Source organism: Lynx rufus, unplaced genomic scaffold, assembly GCF_022079265.1.
Source record: "Lynx rufus isolate CCGP_SWC_20201006 ecotype Redwood Valley unplaced genomic scaffold, mLynRuf1.p SCAF_5, whole genome shotgun sequence".
NCBI classification, from domain to species: Eukaryota; Metazoa; Chordata; class Mammalia; order Carnivora; family Felidae; genus Lynx; species Lynx rufus.
This window is the reverse complement of record NW_025814867.1, coordinates 93,528,175-93,554,365: the sequence shown is the minus strand read 5'-3', so window position 1 is coordinate 93,554,365 and position 26,191 is coordinate 93,528,175. Positions and strand designations below refer to the sequence as shown.

Sequence of the window (26,191 nt, the reverse complement as noted above, 5' to 3'; positions counted from 1 at the left end):
TCCTTTGCATTTTTTTTTAACATAGCTAAATTCACAATGTATATTTGATTTTGTGCCTTATTTTTCTTTTGCCTACTTATATCATAAGGGTTTTCCCACGTTAATTACTTTTCATAAGCAACAAATAATCTTGAATGAGGTAAGTAAATCTATCTGCACCTTGGTTTCTTCTTGTGTAGTATAGGCAATTGTATCGTGCTAGCATTCACATCAAAAGCTTTTAAAACACAGATTGCTGGGCACCACCTCCAGAATTTCTGATTCAGTGGGTCTGGAGTAGGGCCTGAGAATTTGCACGTCCAACAAGTTCCCAGGAGATGCTGATGCTGCGGGTCAGGAGACCACACTAGGAGAACCAGTGAAATGAGGAGATTGAGTTGTGGGATTTCCAAGGTCACTGCTGGTTTCAAAATCTAAGTGTTTGCATATTTTTCAAATTTTTTAAAAAAACCCAACCAACTCTTAAAACACATGACTTTTCTAAAGTTTAACAAAACCTCATGATTTTTTAAATACAAAAGAATATCATCTACCATTTAAAAGTAATTGTTTCCACTTGTAACTCACATGCATTCCATACTTGCTTCTCTTTGAAGTTACCTGGAGTTTTAAAAGGATATCTTTAAAGAACAGTTAGACTTATATCTAATACTTTATTGTTTCTCTTTTCATAGTTCCATATGTATTGAAGAGCTGTGCAGAATTTATAGAGACTCACGGCATTGTGGATGGAATTTATCGGCTTTCGGGAGTCACCTCAAATATACAAAGGCTAAGGTGAGCTAAAAGAAGAGCCCCCAAAGAATTCTCCCATGAGCCTTCCTCTGTCCATACCTCTGTTCGCCAGAATTGGGAATATTAAAAACCTGAAGCAGTTGAGAGAAGGGTGGCAGGGCAGAAGATCAAGTGTGATGTTTTCAGATGCCTAACTGTTCTTAATCTAATCAGGAAATCCTCTAGTCTGATGTAATTCTTTCCAACAAAAGCTCCTGAGAGTTTTTAATCTGTTTCTTTGTCTTGCACCAGGTTTAGCCTTCTTAGGTGGATTCAGCTGAACTCAAATGATTTAAAATACAAGTCAGGAAAACATGATTTATTATCATTCACTTGTCTACCCAGAGTTCAGTTAGATCCCAGTTACATAGTGTTCAGAACTTGGAGATGATAGGAGTTTTTCTGTTGGCACACATTCAACATTGGATATTTCACTTGGTCAGGGAATCACAAATCTTCATGATTGTGCATTTCTTTCATTGAGTCTGCTATTTTATTTAATTTTAATTTTTATATAGAGAGAGCACAAGTAGGGGAGAAGGGCAGAGGTAGTGGCAGAGAGAGAGAGAGAGAGAGAGAGAGAGAGAGAAAATCTTGAGCAGGCTCCACCATTAGTAGGCTTGATCCCATGACCCTGGGATCATGATCTGAGTGAAAATCAAGAGTCATTCGCTCAACTGACTGAGCCATCCAGGCACCCCGAGGCTGATATTTAAAAGACTATGGATAGATGGGTTATTTCCAAATGTATTGCTTTTTCCTAAACAATTCTAGAATTTATCCTAGAGTTTTTTGGAAGAAATTTCTGTCACATTGAATTAAGAGTATAATAACCTTCACACAAAACACAGATATGTGTATGTTTTATATGTATTACATATATCAAATAAAGGGAAAAGATATACAGTATATATACAGAGTGTTTTATCAGGTGGTATTTTTATATATTTATTATATGTTTAGTTATAAATAAATGTAGACTTTTGAAACAATAAAAGCATTCGTGTTACCAGAATAGTCTGTTAAATTTAATAGATTGTAAAGTTAATGTATTTTGTCTTCTTCCTCTGACTTGGTTTTCTGTCCCTCCCCCTCAAATCGCAATTATAATGAAATTATACCAAAGGAATAAAACATCTTTTTTATTCCTGGAGAAGTGGTGACTGTTCAAAACTAATCAGCTTATTGTAACCATAGATTTTAACAGATCTATGTGCTTTTATAATTTCACTAATTTACTGACATTTTTTAGAGTTTCAACAAATACTTTTTAATGTTTCACTCTTAGCTCTGAAATATACCAACTACATGGTAGTTAGTACCGTAGGAGAACATTTGAGCAATGGCCAATTCTTTTTCATTTAAGGACCAACCCTATTAGCCTCGACAGGGAAATTTTGGCTAAATAAATGAATAAGCTCCAAATTATTCTTGTTCTGGTATCTTAAAGAAACACACACACACACACACACACACACACACTTGTGAATTTATAAGGCCGTTGCATGGTTTTCTTTTCAGGGCCCCACTCAGCTCCTTTCAGGTTTGGCCACCATCAGGGATTTCCCCACCCTTTGTTGAAGATCTAGAACCAGGTGACAGGAAAATGGGCAGCGAGCTGTTTTGAAATGCTGGTCCCGAGAGTCCTGTTGACTTTGCCACTACTTGGCTGACCAAATGAATACTGTCAAGAAACCTAATTCCTCCTCTATGTTAAAGCTGAAAATTGTCATTTCTTAAACAGATTTTTAACTTATAAGTGTATACTATTTGAGGCAGTGTATTCACATAAGCTTGGTAAGGACATGTTTTATAATCAGAAACAAGGCCTGGAATCTGATGATGTTCCCAAACACCTCACTATACATTGCTTATAAGAAGATATTTATGGGACGCCTGATTGGCTCAGTCAGTTAAGTGTCTGACTTTGGCTCAGGTCATGATCTCACAGTTTGTGAGTTCGAGCCCCGCGTCAGGCTGTGGTCTGACAGCTCGGAGCCTGGAGCCTGCTTTAGATTCTGTGTCTCCCTCTGTCTGCCCCTCCGCTGCTTGCACTCTGTCCCTCACATTGTCTCAAAAATAAGTAAACATTTAAAAAAAATAAAAAAAAAAAAGATGTTTAGAAGCTGGTCTATACTGTGGGAGTCCCTGTCAGGCAGCTTAGAAGTTTCCATTTAGCAGCAAGGAGATAGTTGCTTAAACCTTGGGTTTGAGTCTCCAGATAAAACAAGTTTGTTGACGTAGGTATATGGAGATGAATGATAACAATCTGACTCACTCTGGTTTTGGTCTCTCCTCCAAGAAAGAAAAGTTCATTTGGAACAAAATGTTGCAGAATTGAAATCTCAACAGGCTTTTTTGGCGGATTGTTTTCATATTTCCCCACTGTTCATAACTGAAACTGCAGACATAATGCGCTGAGAAATCCATTTGTAAATGGGCATTATGTTTTCCTAATGACAGCAGCTTTTACAGGGAAGATCCAGACCTGACTTGATAAGTCTTCCCATAGCTTCCTTATGCCAGGAATAGAAGGTCATTTTGAATAGAGGTCAAAATGTAGTCAGATCAGCAGTTTAGGGTCTTTTTACCCCTAAGCAGTCAAGCGGCTGCTTACATAGAACACATGTTCCCGAGGTTGTTATGTCTCTGTCTGTGTTGTTTCAGGCAAGAGTTTGGCTCAGATCAATGTCCAGATCTGACAAGGGAAGTGTACCTCCAGGACATCCACTGTGTGGGCTCACTCTGCAAGCTGTACTTTAGGGAGCTGCCCAACCCCCTTCTGACTTATGAGCTCTATGAGAAATTCACGGTAAGTGTTTGGATTTCCATTATGGTTACTGAGTGGGATATGTGGATGGGCTAAGGAGAGTTTCAGCACTAAAATAACAATAATAATACTCACCAGATGGCTGGCACTGTCTTAGCCAGGTAATGGAAATAGGATGGTATAGGGAAGAAAGTAAGGTAGTGGGTCTATTGGCTAAATTTTTCCTTTCTTAAATTTTCAGAATCGTGGCTATTTGTTTCAAGAGCTGGATTAAAATTACTTCTATGTTTATTTAGCTGAATGTACCTCATAGTATAGGGGGAAAACTAAGAATGAGAGATGTGAAATGACTGGCCCAAGGTCACACAGCAGGACAGGAACCTGAGACTCCAGATGTACACTCACGGCTAGTTCATTTTTATCAGGCGACTTCTTCTGTATTTCTTTTGGGGGTTTGGGAATGAGGTGGGCGGGTAGAGAAGGGAGAGAGAACAAACCCAAGTCAAGAGAGAGATCAGAAAGCTGGAAAAAGAAAATAATCTGGGAAATGCAGCCAAGAGGAAGTGCAGGCCTGTGAGTTGGATTGGTGAAAGATAGATGGACCGAACACCTAAACAGCAGCTCTACGGTTACCAGATAGGGGCACCTATAGGAAAAGTAGAAAGCATAAATGCTTACAGGATGTCTGTAGAGACAGCATTAAAAACTGGGCTTGAGCATTTGGCTGCAGGGATGGAGGTACAGAGTAGGTACATTTGGATTTAACCAAGATTGAGGGTGTATTCAGCTAATAAAGGGGATGAGGAAGATGAGGGTACATACAAGAGAGTGACTGAAATAGTTGACCATGGAATTTTGTCTGGATAAGAAGGGAAGTGAGGCCTTAAGGCAGTGTGTAACAGTGAAAAAAATAGTATTGATGGATTATTGAGGTCAACAGACTGTTAGTATGAGGTGGTCAGAGGTGATGCTTGAAATAAAGATTTGTAGGAGTTGCAATTATGGGTAAGGACCAGATCTAGGCTCTAACATGGGCAGCAATCTTTCTCATGGCTCCTGTTAATAAACTTCCTTTGAGCATATAAAATGTTCTTCAGTTCAAAATGATATAGGACTAAATGGATGCATTTTAAATGTTGAACTTGGACCATTAAAATGTATTTAAGAGTTTTCAATGATACAGAGAAACACTCATAATGATACCTGGAAAAGAACAGATACATAATTGTATATTAAAATATGATTAAAGAAAAAGATGTTCAAAGGATTAACAGCCATTTATTTCAATAATGAGGTTATAGTTTTCCCTGCCTCTTTAGACTTTAACTTTCAAAATCTCATCTACTAAAAGGACATTAACTTTTTAATGAAAAAAAAAATGAGGCCAAAACACAAAAAACTTGGGCTTAGTCGTTGACTACTAGGGAAGCCAACATATACCAGCTGATGTGAAGTGTCAGTGGTTTGTGGACCCTAAGAGAGCTAAGTGGACCTTGAGAACTAAGGCCAAAGCCACTCCGAGTGGCTAAGTCAAAAACAATGGCAGTCTCTGACCATCAAAATCACAAAGGAGTCTTTCCCAGGAACCAGGAAGAAAAGTTGTGGGTCTCATGTGAGTTTGCCAGATTATAATACCATCACCATATGTAATTATTTCCTCATTTTAAAAGTAATCATATTCAGGGGGCACCTGGGTAGCCCAGTTGGTTAAGCGTCCGACTTGTTTTTGGCTCAGGTCACGATCTCATGATGAGTGAGTTCGAGCCCCGCATCGGGCTCTGTGCTGACAGTGCGGAGCCTGCTGGGTATTCTCTCTCTCTTCCTCTCTCTCTCTGTTTCTCCCCAGCTTGTGTTCTCTAGCTTTAAAAAATTTTAACAAAAATAAAAATAAAAGTAGTCATATTTGCTAAAAGACAGTTTGAAAAATGGAGGAAAGTGGAAAGGAACCCTTCGTCTCTTCTTGTAAAGACCAAAAACAACTACGGTTAACATGTGGGGTTTTTTTTCACTCTTACTCCTTGCACAGTGTTTTTGTTTTCCCAGATGAAAATAGAATTTTATTGCAAAAATGAAAGTAATATAGAAACGTATAAAGGAGAAAGTAGAAATCCCTGGAAATCTCACACCCCAGGCATATCTGCAGCTGACATTTTAGGAGACATCATTACAGATTGCTCCCTCTCCCTCCCCTCTGACTCTTTCTCAAGCTCTCTCAATCTGTCTCTCTATTTCACTCTCCCCACTTTCCCTTCTCAATACTATATATCACTGCTTTGCAGTGTTAACTCAACAATGTGTCCATCTTTCCGTGCTGACAAATAGACACTTTTTACAGAGTATTCTCTCATATGCGCAGTGAATTTATAAAGCCAGTTTCCTACTATGGACATTTAGACTTTTTGTTTCTCAACACTTTGCTTTTACAAAACAACATATAATAAACATTTTTGTATATATATCTTTATCCTTTTGCCTGCTTATATCTTTAGGGAAAAAATCATAGAATTAGATTTACTGAGTAAAAAGCTTTTATTTAAAATTTTGTTGGGGGGTGCCTGCGTGGCTCAGTCGGTTGAGCGTCCGACTTTGGCTCAGGTCATGATCTCGGGGTCTGTGAGATCGAGCCCCGCGTCAGGCTCTGTGCTGACAGCTCAGAGCCTGGAGCCTGCTTTGGATTCTGTGTCTCCCTCTCTCTCTCTGCCCCTCCCCAACTCATGCTCTGTCTCTCCCTCTGTCAAAAATAAATAAACATTAAAAAAATAAAATAAAATAAAATAAAATAAAATAAAATAAAATAAAATAAAATTTTCTTGGGGCGCCTGGGTGGCTCAGTCGATAAAGCCTCCGACTTCAGTTCAGGTCATGATCTCAATCTCATGGTCCGTGAGTTTAAGCCCTGCATTGGGCTCTGTGCTGACAGCTCAGAGCCTGGAGCCTGCTTTGGATTCTGTGTCTCCCTTTCTCTCTGCCTCTCCTCCACTTACGCTCTGTTTCTCTCTCTCTCTCAAAACTGAATAAACATTAAAAAAAAAGTTTATTACTGCAACACAGACTTTGGAGAAAGACTTTTATTTTACTAACAGGAAAACATATTTTTCTCAATTGTGATAATTCCTGTTAGTGTTATCTGGTAGGTCTCAAGGTATTTAAGTGCTATTTGTCAATACCTAAACTATAAAAGTTACATTATGTATTTCATATAGTAATTCATAATCTTTTTTTAATCACAGATCCTTTGAGGGAAATGATGAAAGCTCTGGATCCAATTCTCAGAAAAATGCATATTCACACAAAATTGTGCCCAAAACTACAAGTGATTCAGGCTTCAGATTAACAATTCTATGAGTGTCTAGGAGCTACTTGTATCTTTAAATATATGTATATTTCTTAAACATATATCATATAATATTATATATATATATATATATACATATATATATATATATATATATATATATCTCCTCGGCAACAACTTGAGTTTGAGACTAGTTTATAGAAGAAATCACACTTTAATGTTATCATTTATTATAAATTAAGATTACAGTAAATAGAAGCTATTTAAAGTTTATGATCTAACTAGTAGGGTTTCACTGATCTCTGGTGGATAATGTAATAACATAACAGAAAACACTAAACAAAGAGAATAACATTTTAGTAATGAGCAAATTTAGAATATATTAGGATTTGAGAAAACTTACTTTCATTTAGCATAATACACCAAATATCTATGAAGCAAGAGAATATATAAACAAAAGAAAAATCCAGTTTGCTTATTTAAGCAAACAATTATTTTAGGATGCTAACTAGTCTTCCACCCTTTGCTTAACTGTGACATTTGAACTTGTTTCATCACAGGGGCAAGGAAACATTTTTTCATTGTATCCTTTCATTCTGTCAAAAACATCCCCTAGGCGTACCTGGGTGGCTCAGTTGGTTAAGCGTCCTGCTTCAGCTCAGGGCATGATCTTGTGGTTTCTGAGTTCGAGCCCCACACTGGGCTCTCTGCTATTAGTGTGGAGCCTGCTCCAGATCCTCTCCCTCTCTCTCTGCCCCTGCCCCCTCTCAAAAATAAACATTAACGGTTTTTTTAAATCCCCTTATCTTCCATGGAAACATGGATTGTCTCAGCTCAGAAGCTGTCCTCAGAACTCTACCTTGACCATTGTGCCATGTGCTGCTGGTGTGAAAAAAAAACAACAAGGTTAAAATTTTGTGATGTATTGCCAAATTGTTCTCCAGAGAGATAAGAATGGTCTTTCCCTGCAGCCTCACCAACCAACACTGGATATTTTTAATTTGTTAAATTATTTGCAATCTGAATCAACCAAAAATATATTTAATTTTTGTTTTAACTTGTGCATAAGACTTTATTGTTTGTTTTCTACATGGTTTTAATCCTCTTTTCAGTATAATAGTGCATCTTAGAATATGATAGAATAGAATATCATCATGTTAAAGAACAGAATGAGTCTAATTTATTTTAACTAAGTTTAATTTTATGATAGTTGGGGGATAGATAAGAATTCTTTTTTTTAAGTTTATTTTAATGTTTATTTATTTTTGAGAGAGAGAGAGAGAGAGAGAGAGAGAGAGAGAGAGAATGAGTGGGGGAGGGGCAGAGAGCAAGGGAGACACAGAATCTAAAGCAGGCTCCAGGCACAGAGCCCAACGTGGGGCTCAAACCCACAGACCATGATATGACCTGAGATGAAGTCAGACACTTAACCAACTAAGCCGCACAGGTGCCCCAAATTCTTATCTGGAAACTTTAGATATACAGTTTCTTCATAAATCTTGCTTTTAGGCTCAGAACAAAATCTATATTTATCTCTTCTCACTTTCATTCCCTAACATTGCTAATCATTTTGTTCTCCCACAGTAACACAGTAATACCAAAGCAACATTATTGTCAACTTGTCATCATATTTCCAGGAAATCTAACATGGTATTGTTAGATCTAACATGGTATATAACATGGGAAATCTAACACTAAAAAATAAAATAAAAGTATTTTGCTGTGCAACTGACTTCGACATAGGTAGGACCTTAGTGAAGTTAACTATGTTGAAAAATTTATCACTTAACTAATTTCTTTGATCACAATAACAAATTATGATGATATAAGCAAACCTTCTTCAGGAATATAGAAATAGCTCTGTTAACAGTGTCACAAATTCTTACAATGATTTATTTAAACCCACTTGCACGGCTAAAGTAGAATACTATGTCAATGGAATAATAGGACTAGAAAAATATTAATGAAATTATACTAATGGGCTTATTTATTGAGTGCTTACTACATGATAAACTTGATAAACTTATTAAAATGTTATACTTAATCTTCATAATAACTGTATGAAGTAGGTTTTATAGTCTCTTACAGATGAGCCTCAGAGACTCTCTTGTCTGGGTTTGTACAGCTAATAAATAGAAGGAAAGGTTTAATATTCTGTCTCAAAAGTACCATACTATTTTAAAATAAAGTTAACAACTCCTATATAGGCCCAAGCATTCAATAACTTAATATGAAGTAAAGAAAGCATCCCAGAGTAACAAAGGAACAATTCAATCAATGGTAGTAGGAAAATTGACTATTAGGAAAGGAGGAAAGTCCAGTTACATTCTTACCATTTAGCAGATTTTAGGGTAAAGAAAGTCTTTCTAACAACAAAAGCAAAGGGAAAAAGATCAGCAGAGACAAATGTAACAAACTAAACTACATATAAATCATTTTTCCTATGTAAAAAACACCTTAACAAAATTAAAAGGCAAATGGCCAACTATAAAAACCATCTACAGTAAAGATGATGGGAGATTAATATTCTTTAATTATATGGAATCCTACCTATTAATAAAGGGGAAAAAACCCATAAATAACCACATAACAAAAAAGCCATCCGCTAAACAAATGAGTGAAGAACCTCAACAAACAATGCAGAGAAGAAATACAATTTAAAAAAAATTATAAATGGACCCGAAACTGATGTAACATTGTGTGTAACTGTGCTTCAATTAAAAAAAAAAAAAGTCAGATGGGGCACCTGGATGGCTCAGTCGGTTAAGTGTCCCACCTTGGCTCGGGTAATGATCTTTTGGTCCTTGAGTTCAAGCCCCTCAGTGAGCTCTCTGCTGTCAGTGCAGAGCCTGCTTCAGATCCTCTGTCCCCCCCTCTCTCTGCCCCTCTCCTGCTCACACTTTCTCTTTCTCAAAAATAAATAAACATTTTTTAAAAAGTCATATAGGTAGACAGTTTTGAAATGTGAAAAAAAATTATTTATTTATTTATGTATTTATGTATTTAAGTTTATTTATTTTTGAGAGGAGAGAGAGAAAGAAGGAGAAGGCCAGAGGGTGGGTGGGGGACAGAGGATCATAAGCAGATTCTGGGCTAACAGCACAGAGCCTGATGTGGGGCTTGAACCCACAAACCGTGAGGTCATGACCTGAACCAAAGTTGGATGCTTAACCAACTGAGCCAACCTGATGCCCCTAAGAAATTTTTTTAATTAAAAAAAAATTATTAAATGTATTAGAAAAATATATTTGCATATTAAAGAAAATTTTTTAACATTAGTATTTCATGCTGGTGATCCTGTGGTGACAGTGGCTCTTGTATGGTTTTTTATTGGAAGTGTGAACTGGCTGGATATCTCAGAAAGTCATTTGAAATTACTGTCAAGAATCCTAAAATGCTCATATTTTTAATATAGTAACTCTATTTCTAGAACTACATTCTAAGATAATAATCAGATGTGTACATAAATGATTGACTTGTAAATATTTCATTGCAATATTATAATACCAAAATTTGGGGAGTATCTGTGTAACAATAAGGGATGAGTTAAAATAAATGATAATAAATCTACTATTTTTAATCCTGAGTAGCCATGAAAAGTCTCATTTCTTTTTTCTTTTTTTTAAGATTGCATTTCTTAAGTGTATTTATTGGCCACAATATAAAGTTAAATGGAGAAAAAAAAATAGTATATGCAAGTGAATAGGAAATGATGCCAGTATTCATGTTTGGTGCTGGGAAGTCCTGGCAGATTGCTTCTTTTATGTTTCACATGTGAGTAGGTTAACAGCAGTTAACGTCTGTATGGTAGGATAGCAAGTGATGATAATTCCCTCATTGTTCATATTTTAATTTTTAATCACATATTAGTTTCCTATAGCTGCTGTAACAAATGACCACAAACTTAGTGGCTTAAACAACAGAAATTTGTTCTCTCCCAGTTCTAGAGCCCAGAAGTCTGAAATTAGTTTCACTGAGCTGACATCAAGGTGTGTGCAGGGCTGTGCTCCTTCCAGGGAGCCTAGGGGAAACTGTTCCTCACCTCTCCCATCTTCTGTTCGCTTCTGGCACTCCTTGGCTTGTGGACACATCACTCCCATCTCTGCCTCTGTGACTGCACTGCCCTCTTCTCTCTCTGGGTCAGATCTCCCTCTGCCTCCCTCTTATAAGAGTAGCTGTGATTGCATTTAGGGCCATTGAGATAATCCAGGATCATCTCATCTCAAAACCTTTAACTTAATCGCATCTACAAAGATTCCTTTCCCAAATAAAGTAACATTTATGGGTTCCAGAGATTAGGACCTGATATCTTTGGGAGCAATTGCTCAACCTACAACATTACATTTCCTTTGCATCGGAAAAAAAGTTCATTTTAGGAAAAATTCAGTCTTCACCAGATTGATTCAGGTAAAATTATCACGCCCAAAAGAAAAGTTGCTGATTTGGGATTTTTAGAGAAGGCAGTTTGGGGAGGTGTTTAATTTTATACTGAATTTATATTGAAATAACTCTTTTGTGTATCAGTCTCCCTCATTCAATCCTAAGCTTCCTGAGGACAGAAACAGTGTTTATTTTGTTCATTATTATGTTTCCTTTCCCTGCTCTCCAGCTGCTGGAAAATGTTGTCACTGTTTACTTGGTAAATGTTTGCTGACGGGTTTGCGGATCCACACATATTTGAAATGCCACTTGAGGTGGGGAACGAGTGTGTGGCAAAAGCCGACTGACCGTGAGCTCAAGATAGCTACAAAGGGGGACAGTGGCCAGCTGCCCTTGGTTTGCCTAGAACTCCCCCAGTTTTAACACTGGAAGTCCTGTGTCCCAGGAAACCCCTCAATCCCAGACAAAGCAGGATCATGGAGAAATTGGAGATGGGACAGGTCATGTAATTGTAGCCAGGGCCCAGGGGTACAAGAGCACCTGCCTCTGGAGGTCCCACACAGACCAGGTTCCACCACCACTGCTGACAAAACCCAAAGGCAGAGACAAGTGGTGGTGAAGCAAGAGAGGAATTATTTCAGAGAGGCCGACACTGGGAAGACAGCAGCTCGTGGCTCAAAGACTGTCTCCAAAGTGCTGAGAATACTTTCAAGGTTTATAGAAGGAAAATGTGGGGCAAAGGTGGGTGGGTACAGGCACGTAGGTAGTAAAGGTCAAACCGATCCTTGTCCTGGGGTCAGTCACTCCCATCTTGCTGACTCAGGGCAGTCCTTATTGCTTGAGGGGCAGTTTTGTCCCCATCAGGGGATGCTTTGCCCACAGGGTGTTTTTCCTGAGTTAAGAGATAAGCTGGAAAGAAGAAAATCAATTGAAAGTCTGAGGTCAGACGGAGGTAGTTGAAGTTCTCTTTCATAATCATGCTTGTTCCACATGTGTGACAAAGATGGAAAGGAATAACAAGTGCCTGGAAGGACACACTGGTTGCCTCTGGAGACAACCTCTGAAGGTCTGTGTCTGGGAGGAAGACTTTATTCTGTATATTCATTTGAATGCTTTCATTTTTAAAATCATGTGCATCCGGGCACCTGGGTGGCTCAGTCAGGTAAGCATCTGACTTCTGCTCAGGTCATGATCTCGAGGTTCCTTAGCTTGAGCTCAAGTTGGGCTCTGTGCTGACAGCTCAGAGCCTGCAGCCTGCTTAGTATTCTGTGTCTCCCTCTCTTTCTCTCTCTGCCCTTCCCCTGCTCACACACACACACACACACACACACACACACACCCACGCTCTCACTCTCTCAAAAATGAATAAACATTAAAAATATTTTTAAAAATAAAATCATTGCATGAATTACTTTGGAGTCTAATAGCTTAAAATATTTTAAGATAATAAAAATGGCTTTTTAATGATTTTTAAATAATTGATGGAAAGTCAAGGGCAATACTGAGTTGCAGTTGGATTACAGTTGGAAAGGATAGGCACGGGTTGTTTGCCCACCATGGTGACAGGGCTGCGAGGTAGCAGGACGTGAGCTGTAAGTAAGGGTGCTGGTGGTGTTCAGGTAAACAGATAAAACAGGAGCAAGGGGCCCACCAGAAGGGAGAGAGTCTAGTCTTGGACGGAGTCCACAAAGGGCAGAGAAGCAGTCTTCTTGATACTGATTGGAAGAGAGCAAATAGTCGCAGATTCATCCTTAAATCTTTTAAGATTTAATTGCTAGCCAGATTAGCTTGGCAAAAGTTGAGTGAAATTCTCTTTCAGGCAAAAAATTGGCATAGGCAGAGTTTTAACTCCCCTTCCCCAATTTCCCAGTGGTAGGTTCTGCCAACCTACTGGGGAAACATAAAGAGTGCTAAAAACAAGTTTTCAAGGACTGGACCCTCCAGGAGAAACTACAGGATCTAGAGGGCTTCTGAATGGGATGGGGAGAGGCTGTGAACAATGAAATAAACAAGAACCCCAAATGGGACTTACAGGCATCAGGGGATGGGCCCGCCCAGCCTCTCAGAACAAAGATGACTAACAGCTTCCTAAAATATCAAAGAAACTTTCCATGAGGGCTGTTAAATTGACCTGCACCTTTATTCCCCAGACACAGGTTTAGGAGGGTGTGGGCACTTTACAAAGTTCGCTGGGGGGAAAAGAGACCTCCCACCCCTCCCTCCCCCTTTGCAGGATAGAATGTGGGAGGACCCGTACTACATTCCACAGTCCCTCCTTCCTCTGGAGCTTCTCTCCCTTGGCTTCCCTTATGAGGTTCTCCCTGCCTTGGGAGTCTGGGTCTTCTCCACAGATCTACTTTCTAAATGACTTCTCAGAAAGAGCAGAGATGTCAAGGTGCTTACTCCAGGCCTTATTCTTGTTCCCACCCTCCACCTCCTCCTTATCTCAAAAATTGAGGTTTACAACAGAGATCGTGTTTATGCTGGCTCGCTTCTCAGGCTTGCACACCCACCAGAAGATTGGGACACCTGTGACTGTGACCCTCCCGGACCCTCATTTCTCCCACCAATGCTCAGGAAACAAAATCTCAAGTTTTCCTATGTAGAGAATTTTGATTGCCTTTTAAAACAGTTGGTTTCTGTGTATGTTTTATTTCAATTAAATTAAGAGGGGAGAGCAGAGAAAAGAAGGGGGGGAAGAAACCACTTGGTTGACAAAGCCCTGGCATGATGTTCAATAAATATGGAGGGAGTGCCTCCTGGGTGCCAGGCCCTGCTCCAGGCACACGGACTCATCACATCCCTGCACTTGTAGAGTTTATATCTAGCATGAGAGACTGACAATAAGCAATAAACCTAATAAGTAAGTACATTATATTGTATAAGTAATGGTGGTGAATTCTGTGGGAAAAAAATGGAGACAAGTAAAGGAGTTGGGAGGTCCAGGCTGGCCCCAGTTAGGACTCTTTAATTTAGAACAGAACAGACCCAGCAAGTGTGACCTCAAATAGGGCGTGGCATAACAGAAAGTGCCCAGTAAAGTTAATTTCCTTCTACTTTTCTGTGCTTAAAACTTCTCACTACTGAGCATTTGAACTTCAGCCTTTATTCACAAGCACAAAATAGCACCTAAAATCTGAATCGAGGTGAAGGATATAAGAAAACCACACCACACTTAGGAACTTATTTTTGGTTGTATTACAGGGGGCAATATTTATCAAATTAAAGAATGCATTTCCTGATTTTACTTTTTATTATATACAAATGTAAAGCAAGTTTCTAGCACTGGGAGGAAACACAAGACTATGTAAGTTACATACGCCTGTGAATTCAGGGTCATAAGATTGACATGAGCTCAGGAGCCCCCTTTAAGGTGTATCTTGATCTAGGTGGGGGTACATGGGTATGTGCATATGAATGAATTCATGGAGCTCTAGCTTAAGATTTGTACATTTTTAATGTATGTAAAGTGTACCTCAGTAAAAAAAGAAAGATGTGATTACCATTGACCTTGCACTTAGCTACTGCTCCCATGCTTGAGCACTCAGCCACCGCACTGGAAGGGGCTGGGCACAGGCAGAACAGTTTCTCAGGACAAGGCACAGGGGCATCTGCTCAGGGATGCCTACATTGTGCAGGAGTTCTGAACAAGCCTGTGATCACACTGCCTTAACTGATACCCTTGCCTCTCCTTGAGGGCCCTGGGCCGAGAGGAATGATGCAGGATGGCTGGGTCCAAGGACCCAGAGGGGGGCTCACGGGACCAGCCAAGGTTGTCCTCGGCTTCTCACAGGGTGGAAATCAAACTCACAACGAAAGGAAGTGAGAGTAGAGTTTATCGAAGACATAGAGAGTGTAGATATGGAGAGAGTATCACAGAGACTCAGAAAGGAAAGAAGAGTGAATGTCATCTTTGCTTGGGGCCTGGGTTTTTGTTGAGGATGGTTGTCTAGTGCGTGTGTCTTCTCAGTAATCCAGGAACAAAGATAGGTGTTTAGGTGTTCTCCGTAAGTCACTTATGCCCTAGAGCCAGGGGCATTGATGAGTCAGTGGTCTTGGAAAATGGTCGTGATGACCTCACCTGGTCACTCTTTAGATGTCATCTCTTATGCTGAAAGACTCCAAAGAGATCATTAACTCCTTGACCTTTGCAAGGAGAACATACATTACCTGTTCTATAAGGTATGTGTAAGGCGGGGGTGTAGGTCCTAGCAAGAACAGAAGCAGGAATAGGAACAAAGAAAAAAAAACTCAGCTTTTTTCATGAGGTCCCTTCAGTTTCCCTGTCTCAGGAGAACAAAATACCCACACAGGAAACAACCAGAGAGTAAGTCCAGGCAAGACCATCAAGTCGCACCTGTCATCTCCACGTCTCTCTTTCCTTCTCCCAGTGTGAATCTCTGTCACTCTCTCTGCCACACCACACACCCAGCATTCTGCATCTTTACCAGATACCCAACAACATTCTGAGGACACACAGAGACCTAAACAGTCCACATGTCCCCACTCGCACTCACTGTTAGATACTTCGCATCACGAACTGTCAGATTTTAGTTGTTTGTTTTTACTAGGAAAGCATGCTTCTTAGAAAGACGATCTCTAGGCCTAGTTGGGAGGCTGGAGTGCCAGAAACCTAAAGAAGGCCAGCAGACGCAGGTGGGTGGCCACCCTCTCAAGCACTCACTCGCCTACTTCATGTTCTTCTTCACAGGAGGCCGTGTCTCATTGCCCGGAAGAAGGCCAACTGGCCCGAATCCAAAATGTTATCCAGGAGCTTCCCCCATCCCATTACAGGTAAGAATCCTTGGTAAAAGAAGCCCACAGCCTCTCAAAGAGGTGTAATACCAAAGAAGCAGGCTGACATCATAAAAGGGAAAAAGTTCAGCGGACAGTGACTTTCATTTTGAGGTGGATGAGCAGGTCAGCTTTATCAGAGTGAGTTGGTGCCTGACCAGGGACACTGACAGGAAGGGGCAGCCCTCAGAGTCTCACAGGAAGTCGTTCTGGCCATACAAGCCAGCCTCACTGGCTGTGATAGCCTAGGTTCTTACCCAGATTCATAGTATACACAAATCTATGGAAACCAGGATGATTTTTAAATAGGGTTTGGCTGTACCTTTTGAACTTTTGGCAGACTGCTCTCTCTATTTGCTCAGCAGTACCACCCCTCACATCAGCTCACCCTTCCATTTTGTTTTCACCGTTTAGCCCCTCATCTAACCACCTTTCCCAATGTTCTCTGAGCCTCTTTTACAAGGGGACAGATTCTGATGTGGGATAAGAAAGAACTTCCTATAATAACAGATGTTATTCACCCATGAGGTCAGCTCTCTAACAAGAACCAAGTTACCTGTAGCTGGAGTAATTACAGAAGGGGCAGAGATAAGAGCCGGTTTCAAGATTGTGTGGTGGCAATGGTGACCTGCGTAAAAGGAAGCCAAGGGAGCCACTGATATCTCTCGGGCTCTGGGTGCTGTGATTCCCGGGTCTGTCTCTGGCTCTCCAAGGGCCTGAGCTGACTTCTGACAAAACCATTCCCCTTCTCCACCTTCGGCCAGCATGCCTAGGATGAAGAAAATTATTTCCATCAATCTTGTTACCTTCCTGATATTCCTCCAAAATTCATGAGATAGAAATATTTAGACTCTCTTAAATCCAAACCCAGTCGTCAGGCTTTGCACAGGCACTGAAGTTTCTTATTTTGTTAAAAAAAATTTTTAAATGACCCATTACAGGACCTTGGAATACCTGATTCGACACCTGGCCCACATTGCCTCCTTCAGCAGCAAGACCAACATGCATGCCAGGAACCTGGCCCTGGTGTGGGCACCAAACCTGCTCAGGTAGCCACCACAACCTCACCTTCTCATCACCCCAGTGGGCTCAAGGCAGCCCAACAACTGAAACAAAGACCATATTCTTCAACACTGAAGCTACTGGAAGACAAACCTGTAGCTAAGTGGTCATGTGTAACACATGTAAATTAAAGATGTTTTTAGGGGTGCCTGGGTGGCTCAGTCAGTTAAGAATACAACTCTTGGTTTTCGGCTCAGGCCATGATCTCACAGTTTGTGGGCTCGAGCCCCTCCTAGGGCTCCGCACTGACAGTGCAGGGCCTGCTTGGGATTCTCTCTCTCTCCCTCTCTCTCTGCCCCTCCCCTGCTCTCACTGTCTCTCTCAAAATAAATAAATACACTTTAAAAAAAAAAAAAAAAGGTGATTTTCACAGCCTGAGCTCTTTGCTTGCTAACCTGGAAACTCTGGGTTCCAAAGGCATTTTCTGGCTATAATCAGGATGTGGCTAAAGTTAAGGGTCTGTATATTATAATTTCTTGAAAAGGCCTTTCTTGTCTTTGGGGCTTATTGGCTTTTGTTGGTTTTGGTGGGGTCACAGCTTCATGTGGCTTCATAAATGATGACCTGCCCCATAGCACAATTGGATGGGGGTGGAAGGAGATCCTGTGAAGAAAAAAATATATTCCTGCATATTCAGTAATACAGTGTTTATAGTCTAACAATGTATGATACATGGTATACATGGTAACTGTTTTTAAATTTGTTCATGGAGTGCCTGGGTGGCTCAGTCAGTAAAGCATCCCAACTTCGGCTCACGTCATGATCTCATGGTTCATGGGTTGGAGCCCTGTGTCGGGCTCTGTGTTGACAGCTCAGAGCCTGCTTGAGATTCTGTGACTCCCTCTCTCTCTCTATCCCTCCCCTGCTCTCTCTTTCTCTCTCTCTCTCTCTCTCAAAAATAAATAAACATTAAAAAAATTTTTTTAAAATAAGTTTGTTCATTGTGTTAGGCCTTACAGACTTTGTAGAGTCCTTTTAATAGGTCTTACGTAGTTAAAATAATCTAGAGATGAACAAAGCATATACATTTAGGAGATGGGGCTTGTACAAAAGGCCCACTGGCTCCCCTTACTTGCTTTCAGTTATGGGGCAGACTCACTCACTGAGTGTCTTTCGTCCATTGTTTAGGTCCAAAGAGATCGAAGCCACTGGTTGCAATGGAGATGCTGCTTTCCTTGCAGTTCGGGTCCAGCAGGTGGTGATTGAGTTCATACTGAATCATGTGGATCAAATCTTTAACAACGGCACTCCTGGGTCTTTGGAGAACAATGGTAACGGCTCCGTCTGGCAGACTCGCCACCAGGCCATCCTTCTTCCTTGCCTTAGTCATGGGACCCAATAATAAGTTAAGCTTCTAGCTCCAAGTGTTGGCTGTGTATGTGTGCTGACTGCTCTGTGCGTCAGTGTCTGGGGTTCGTGCATACATGTGCATTTGTCTGCGTGCAGCAAGATGCGTCTGTGGGTGGCTGTAGCGTGTTTCTGGTCAGCTGCATACCTGGCCTATCCCATGAATGCAGCATGCAGCACTGGATCTCCCATTGGTTTTAGTTAGTTATTAAACCCTTTGGGTTATTATCTACAGGCAACATTCCTCCCTTTTAACTATTCTATTTCAAATTTAATTTCAATGTGGTATTTTGGAAGATACTTCTGCCTTCATCTTGGAGTTTTTGAGTTAAGAGGCAGCATGTTCATACTCGTGTGTATATTCAGAATGTGTTCCCTTCATAAGCATTTAATGAGTGCTTACTTTATTCTTCCCTGCACCAGGCACTAGGCTTACAAAACTGAGTGTGTACTTGTGGGCATGCGTAGGCAGAGTAGTTAGCATCGATCTCTGTAGCTATGTTGGCGAAAAAGACAGCTATTTTAGGCTGGGTGTGATAAGATGCAAGAATATGATTTCCTAATGACATAATGAACCCTAGGGATGAATTGGTTTATGTTGCTTGAGCTCCTGTGAGCCAAATTTGTAAAACTAAAAAATCTAGATCAAGAAGCCTGTGACCACCACTTGTGTGAGTTTTCCAACATTAGCATACATCACGATCACCTGGAGGGAGGGCTGTTAAAGCACAGTTTACTGGACCTCATCCCCAGAATTTCTGATTCAGTATGTCTGGAATGCTGCTGAGAATTTGTACTTGTAGTGAGTTTTCAGGTGATGGTGCTGCTGCTGGTCAGGGCCACACTTGGAGAATCCGTGGTATATGAGAACCCTATCTGCAAAATATTTGTGTTAGCTGATTAAAGCATTCTTTGCTAGTTCAGCTAATGTATTTGGAGAAAACAAGTATAACCATCAGAATAATCAATGGCAGTTAACATCAAATTTTAATTCCTGGTATAATTGTTCCCATCCCCACCCTGTCCTCTATGTGGTTTATAAACCTTTCTCAAAAAAAATTTTTTTTATTGAGATAAAATTCACATAGCATAAAATTCACAATTTTAATCATTTTAAAGTATACAATTCAGTGGTTTTTAGTGTATTCACAGAATTGTGCAACTGTCACCACCATCTAATTTCAGAACATTGCATCACTCCAAAAAGAAACCCCATACACATTAAGCAGTCTCTGCACATTTTGCTCTCCCCCGAGACCCTGGCGACCATGAATCTACTTTCTATTTCTAGGGATTTGCCTCTTCTGGACATTTTATATAAATGGAGTCATACAACATGTGGTCTTTTGTAACTGACTTCTTTCACTTAGCATATGTTCTCTAAGGTTCTTCCATATTTTTGCATGTATCAGTATTTCATCCCTTTTTAAGGATGAATAATATATATCCCACTGTATGCATATACATTTTGTTTATCCATTCATCAGTTGAGGCCATTTGGGTTGTTTCCACTTTTTGGTTATTATGAATAATGCTGCTGTGAACATTTATGTACAAGTTTTTGTGCGAACACATGTTTCCAATTCTCTTGGTTATATTCTTAGGAGTGGCTAATGTTTCCTTCATCTTTACTTTAAATCTCCCATTATTGTAAGCTATATAAATCCTTTTTGAAGGTAGGTGAGAATATGCATTCATCCATTCATTCATTCATCCATCCTTTTGAATCAACCAATAAATTACTGGGGACTTATGATCTCTGAGGAGGTGATCTTTGAACTGAGACCTTATGACAAAAGGAACCAGTCATGTGAGGATCTGTGGGATGAATGTTCCAAACACAAAGGACAGAGAGTCTAAAAGCTCTGAAGTGGAAAGGGGCCCATAGTAGTACAGAAAAATAGGTCAGTGTGACTAGAGCCAATGTGGTCTCCAAAGTGGGGTGCCCCACCCGAGGGGACACCAAAGACCAAGATACTGAACTACAGGCGTTGGAAGAAACCATTAGAATTTTTCTCATTTCTTTATATTGGATACTTTGTAATTTCTATGATTTTGTATTTGTATATTTTCTGTTATATATAACACTAATACAGTAGTATAAATGTATAGTTTATAATGGGAGTATACATTTAAAATTTTTTACTGCATATTTTTGTAGCCCACTGGGTCAGTGGGCAAACAGGACAGGGAAAACAGATGGAAGGTCCTTGTAGGTCAAGCTAGGAGTTTCGTTTGTTCTCAGTGCCATGGGAAAGCATTTGAGGATTTTGAGCAGGGAGTGCAGGGTCTGAGCATTCCGATTGCTGTGTGAAGGAGAGACTGAAAAGCAGCAAGTCTGGAAGCAGAGAGACCAGTTAAGAAGCAATGGCAGAAATCAGATGGGCAATCATGGTGGCCTGGACTAGCATGTTAGCAATGGAAAGAAGGAAGGTGGCTGGATTCAAAGTACATTTTGAAGGTAGAGTTTTCAGACTTGCTTATTGACTTGATGTAGGAGGAGGTGGTGCATCAAAGAAAGGAATGAATGAAAAATAACTACTCCAGGTTTCAGCTTACACAGCTGGATGGTCCATGGTGCCACTTACTGACTTGGCAATGATAGTAGGGGTACCAGTTTAGAGGTGAAGAGCAGAAATTACAAGCTTTGTTATGAAATGTGAGGTTAGAGATGCCTGTTAAACATCTAAGCAGAGACAATGAGTAGGCCTTAGGACACTGCAGCCTGAAACTAGGGAGAGAGTGGTTACTAAACCAACTGAGGTCTCCTGGCCCTGCAGTGTGGGTTCTTCCCGTTGATCCAGTTGCTCCTGGAGTGATTTCATTTTTTAAGTAAATAAGTAATTAACAAATCAGAAATAATCTAGAAAGCAAATATTGAGAGCATATAAAATTCAAATATTTTAACCTCCTTTGGATTAAGTTGGAAAATGGTTAAAGTTGGAAACTTTACTGAAAAGTTTTTGGGCTCATGGATTTACTTACTTGAAGCCCCGCTGAATGACTGCCATGCTCTCCTGCCTGGGAAAACCCCAGTGTCACACACTCTGTTTTCTACAAGGCCCTTTATCAGTGGTTTTATTTCCCTCCACTCAGAGAGGGTCATGTTCTGCAATGAGAAAGAGTGCTGTCAAGGTGCTTTCTGAAAATTATGTGAGTCTTATACCAAAAAAGATTGCTTAGTTTCAGTTGGTGCAAGTTATCTTTGAGTCTCTTCACACCTTCTGAAGTTATAGAAAACTGGCAGGGTTGCCAAAGGCTAAATAGAGGCCAACTTAGATCTCTGCTTTTTTTACTTAGACCAAGATTTCTCAATCTTGGCACTGTTGACAATTGGTGCTGGATAGTTCTTTGTTTGTTTTATGTTTGTTTGTTTTCCTTTTTTTTTTTTTTTTTGTTCCCACATTAGACAGCACCCTTCAGTGCTCACAGGCCAGGCCACCAGTGAGGAGGCTGGGCAATGGTTTGGGGTTGCACACTCCTCTGGCATGTGTACACTATGAGAGGCCCACAGATAAGGGCCTGCCGTCAGTGCATCACCATGCACTGGTGCTGGAGAGTTCTTGTTGTGGGGCTGTGCTGTGCACTGTAGGATGCCATCCTTGGCCTCTACCCACTAGATGCCAGTAGTACTCCTACACTTACACTTTGTAGTGTAGTACTCTTACACTTTGGTTGCTTATGGCAACCAAAAATGTTTTTAGACATTGCCAAATGTCCCTGGGGAAGTGGGGTGGGAATGGCAAAATTGCCCCAAGTTGAGAACCAATGACTTGGGGAAAAGAGATGACTCTGGACACCATCGATCTCTCATTATGACTTCCATTTCTTAAAAAACAAAAAACCAAAAAACACCAAACCAAAAACAAACAAAACACAGAAAGAAAAGATTAGCTTGCATGCACTTAAGACCACTGAGTAGTGAGTAAAAAGCCACCTATCTTTTAGGGAATAATATAGGCTATAAAATACCTTTTTACTGCAGAGATATAAATAAACCTTAGTGATCTAGGGAAAGTATAGGCTCCCACGTTAAATTGCCTTGGAGTGTGTGTTGTACAGCTGCAGAGAGCAGGAACAGTCTCCTGCCTTGTTCTAGCTGAGCAAGGCTACCCCTATGGTTGGACATAAAATTCCCACCTGGCCAGAGTACTAGGCAGGAAGTGTTCAATAAATGTTTGTCACATGAATGAATGAATGAATGAATGGTCCCTCTCTGAAAAATGCAAGAAATATAGGTTACCTGCTGAAGCCCTGTGTGCCAGCTGGCTGTCTGGCCATGAGGTTGTTAGTTTCCTATGTACAGCCTCTGCCCTAAATCCCCCAAAACTCCAGAAGCCCCCTGCCAGGAAGTCAGGAATGGAGGGGCTGTGGATGGGAAATCTGGCTAGACCTGATGCACAGGACTCCTTCCATAACTGAGGACTTGTCTTTTCTGTATAGAAAACCCGCCAATCATGAAGAGCCTGACCTTGCCAGCCCTCTCCTTGCCCATGAAGCTGGTGAGCCTGGAGGAAGCTCAGGCTCGGAGCCTGGCTACTAACCATCCTGCTCGGAAAGAAAGGAGGGAGAATAGCTTGCCTGAAATTGTCCCTCCTTCCATGGGCACCCTCTTCCACACAGTTCTTGAGTTACCAGACAACAAGTAAGCAGCATTCTCTTAAATTCTGGGAAACGTCTGGGTGGAGGGGGATAGAGGAGGAAGTTATATAGTCTCAGAGCTACAGTGGCAGCATGGGTTGGGGATACTGGCTGGGTTGGGATGTAATGGAACATTCCAGAGGAAGAAAAGGGAGCTGTCTCCACAGCTCTTTTTCACCAGTGATTGATGTCTTCACTCACTGTCCCTAAGTTATCAAGACCTGCTCTCCCACCAGACATCCTTAAGTACCATGACAGGGATGGGGCTCATAGGGGTCAAGGATCATGGCTGAAATCCCTTACTCCTTAGTTTAGATAAAACAGCCTTGATATTTTCAGAAGGAAGTTTGCTAAAATAAAAAACTTGACCCCCTGCCCCCATCCTTCACCTCCAGGTGACATTATAAAAACTATAGAGATGAATGGAGGATAAGCTAACAAATAATGCCACTCTAGACTGAGAGCTCTGGGCATGCAGCACCTGGGGACACATATTCCTGGCTTCTGTTCCTTCTTCCATGCCTGTCAGAACCCTCCTTGCCCTCCCAAACCAAACTGAATATCATTTTTATTCATAGGACATTTTCTTTCTTCATTGCTTCCTCTGTTGTAACCCTGGTCTCCACACATCCCTCCTCCCCTCTCCCCTTCACACCCCACTATAAATAGGAGGCAGTGAATGAAGCAGGAGTTCTAAACTTTAGGCAGACAATAGGTGGAGGGGCTGAAAGGCAAACTTTCACTGGAGATGGTCATTCTCCATGTTTGGTCAGTAGAAAGAGGCGTGAAAATAGACACCTCAGACTTCTTGTCAGTGTCATCCCCAAGATGGCGGGGCTGCTTCCCATTGGGGAGGGAGAAAGTGCTACCATATTACACAGCAGTAGGGGCACTTCTCACAATTCATGTTATGGGAATGGTACACCTAGAACTCACCTGGCAAGAAACCCTTCCATTTCCTAAAATGCATTGATCATGCTCTGTCTGGACCAAGCCCCAGTATTTGCTCCCTAAATCCCTGGAAAATAAGACTTCCACCCAGGGATCAGGAAGAAGAGTACCTCAGAAGGACCCTCAAGTGCATTTCCTCTGTGCCTTAACTACATAAGGGGCACACCATACCCCAAGGTATGTGACCCTATAAGATACATCCTAGACCAAGTGCTTGAAAAAAAAACTAGGCCAGATCCAAAAGAAACCACCAAGTGCTGCAGATCTATCTCTGATTGATTGTAAAAACATATTGCGCTTGACATCTGGATGTTCTATGAGAACCTTATGGAGAAAGGGTCCTTTGTGGAACCCACAAGTTGTAGGGTTTCATCAGGAAACTTTTTGAAATCTGATAGTTGGGCAAACCAGAGCAGGGCAAAGTCTCTGTGGTGACCTCTGGTGGCATCAGGCTCTCCAGACCCAGTCTAGACCTCTCCTTTTCATGCCTTCTTGAGGCAGCCTGGTGAGAGGCATCAGGGAAATGAGTGAAGCCAGAGACACACTAATTACCCTCTGCCTTTCTCTGCAGTGATCTTTGACTACACCTGGCAGCCTCTAACTCTCACAGGCCAGTCTCTTTTCCAAGTCACTTTCTCCTTCACCCCCTTTACAGTCTGCAGAAGTCTTCACCAGCTCTTTCCTCACCTGTGGATGACCTAGCAGTATGGCCCAAGTGCAGCACTGAGTTCTGTGGTCTTTAATGTTTACTCCTGCAAAAAAATAGGTGTCTTTGAAAACCCAGGACTGCACTGCTTACCAGAATCCCCAGAACTGTGTGCTTGCTTGTGACCTCTGAGTCTCCGATGCATCCCTGCCTCTGTCTGCCCTCGCCCCTGCCTTTATAGCACACCTTTGCCCCTTCCCCTGGGGAACATGAAAGCCTAGCTTGGTCATCCAGGGCATCCCCAGACAGGGCCAGACTCAGGCTCAGACTGGATTTTAGAGAGGGATTTCCTGAAATGTCAGAACATGACTGGGCTATTCCTTCTCAATTTAAAGGTCCCACTGAAATGACCAGTTACCAAACTAATGCTGTCTTATGGCTTGGCTCTTTTAGAAGAAAGCTCTCCAGTAAATCAAAGAAATGGAAATCAATATTTAACCTGGGACGTTCTGGATCAGACTCCAAATCAAAGCTGAGTAGAAATGGGAGTGTATTTGTGAGAGGGCAGAGGCTCTCAGGTAAGAATCAATAGCAGTTATGTTTTATGAGATATATATTGTCTTAGAAAAACTCAGTTGAGTCTTATCTCCTGCATAGGGAAAACCCCAGTTCTACCCTACTGTTCCCCTCCCGTGTGTCTCCTCACTACCCACACAGCACTTCACTTCTGACACTTCTGGTCACCAAATGTGTGGAGGTTTTTCCTCACAACAAGCAATTTTCTGCTACACCAACTGTGTGTCCTACAATGTAACTCAATTCTGACACTGTCTATCCAGAGACAGCATCAGATCCCACAGGTTAAGGGCTCAGTCCCACAAGACTGCCTCCCACCCTGCACATTCTCACACTTCAGGTGCCAGTTACAAGCCTAGATTGTCTGCTGTGCTTCTGACTTACTGCTATAGATTGGAGGTTCGAAAGACCCCCTCCTTAATTTGATTCATTTGCTAGAGTGGCTCGCAGAACTCAGGGAAACACTTCATTACATTGACCAGTTTATTAAAGGGTATGATAAAGAATACAGATGAACAGCCAGTTGAAGAGATACATAAGGTGAGGTCTGGGAGAGTCCTGAGCACAGGAGTGTCTGTCTCCTCCATAGAGTTGGGGTGCATCACCCCACTGGCGTGGATGTGTTTGCCCATCTGGAGACTCTCTGAACCCCATAAAATTGGGAATTTATGGAAGCTTCATCACATAGGCATATTTGATCATTAATTCCATTTTCAGCCCTTCTCTCCTCTCAAGAGAATGAGGGGCAGGGCTGAAAGTTCCAAGCTTCTAATCATGGCTTGGTCTTTCTGGTGACCAGCCCTCATCCAGGAGCCATCCAGGAACCCATCCAGAGTGCCCTCATTAAAACAAAAGACACTCCTATGACCTAGGGAGTTACAAGGGTTTTAGCAGCCCTGTGCTCCTAAACTAGGGACAGAGATCAATATATGTTGTCTATTTTATAAATAAGTAT

At 41.2% G+C, this 26,191-nt stretch overlaps 1 protein-coding gene and 1 non-coding gene across 2 annotated transcripts in view; one reads left to right on the top strand and one right to left on the bottom strand.

Moving 5' to 3' along the window:
* ARHGAP31 (Rho GTPase activating protein 31) overlaps positions 1 to 26,191 on the top strand; it is a 113,563-nt gene that overhangs the window by 64,222 nt on the left and 23,150 nt on the right. The window contains exons 2-8 of the mRNA XM_047099665.1: positions 675 to 777; positions 3,442 to 3,586; positions 15,931 to 16,013; positions 16,955 to 17,062; positions 18,204 to 18,346; positions 22,866 to 23,067; positions 25,114 to 25,238. Of these exons, the coding sequence (XP_046955621.1) occupies positions 675 to 777; positions 3,442 to 3,586; positions 15,931 to 16,013; positions 16,955 to 17,062; positions 18,204 to 18,346; positions 22,866 to 23,067; positions 25,114 to 25,238 (909 nt within the window). The remainder of the gene's footprint in view (positions 1 to 674; positions 778 to 3,441; positions 3,587 to 15,930; positions 16,014 to 16,954; positions 17,063 to 18,203; positions 18,347 to 22,865; positions 23,068 to 25,113; positions 25,239 to 26,191) is intronic.
* LOC124527427 (small nucleolar RNA SNORA42/SNORA80 family) lies at positions 21,826 to 21,967 on the bottom strand. Its single transcript, XR_006965877.1, has one exon. It is a non-coding gene; the product is annotated as a small nucleolar RNA SNORA42/SNORA80 family (small nucleolar RNA).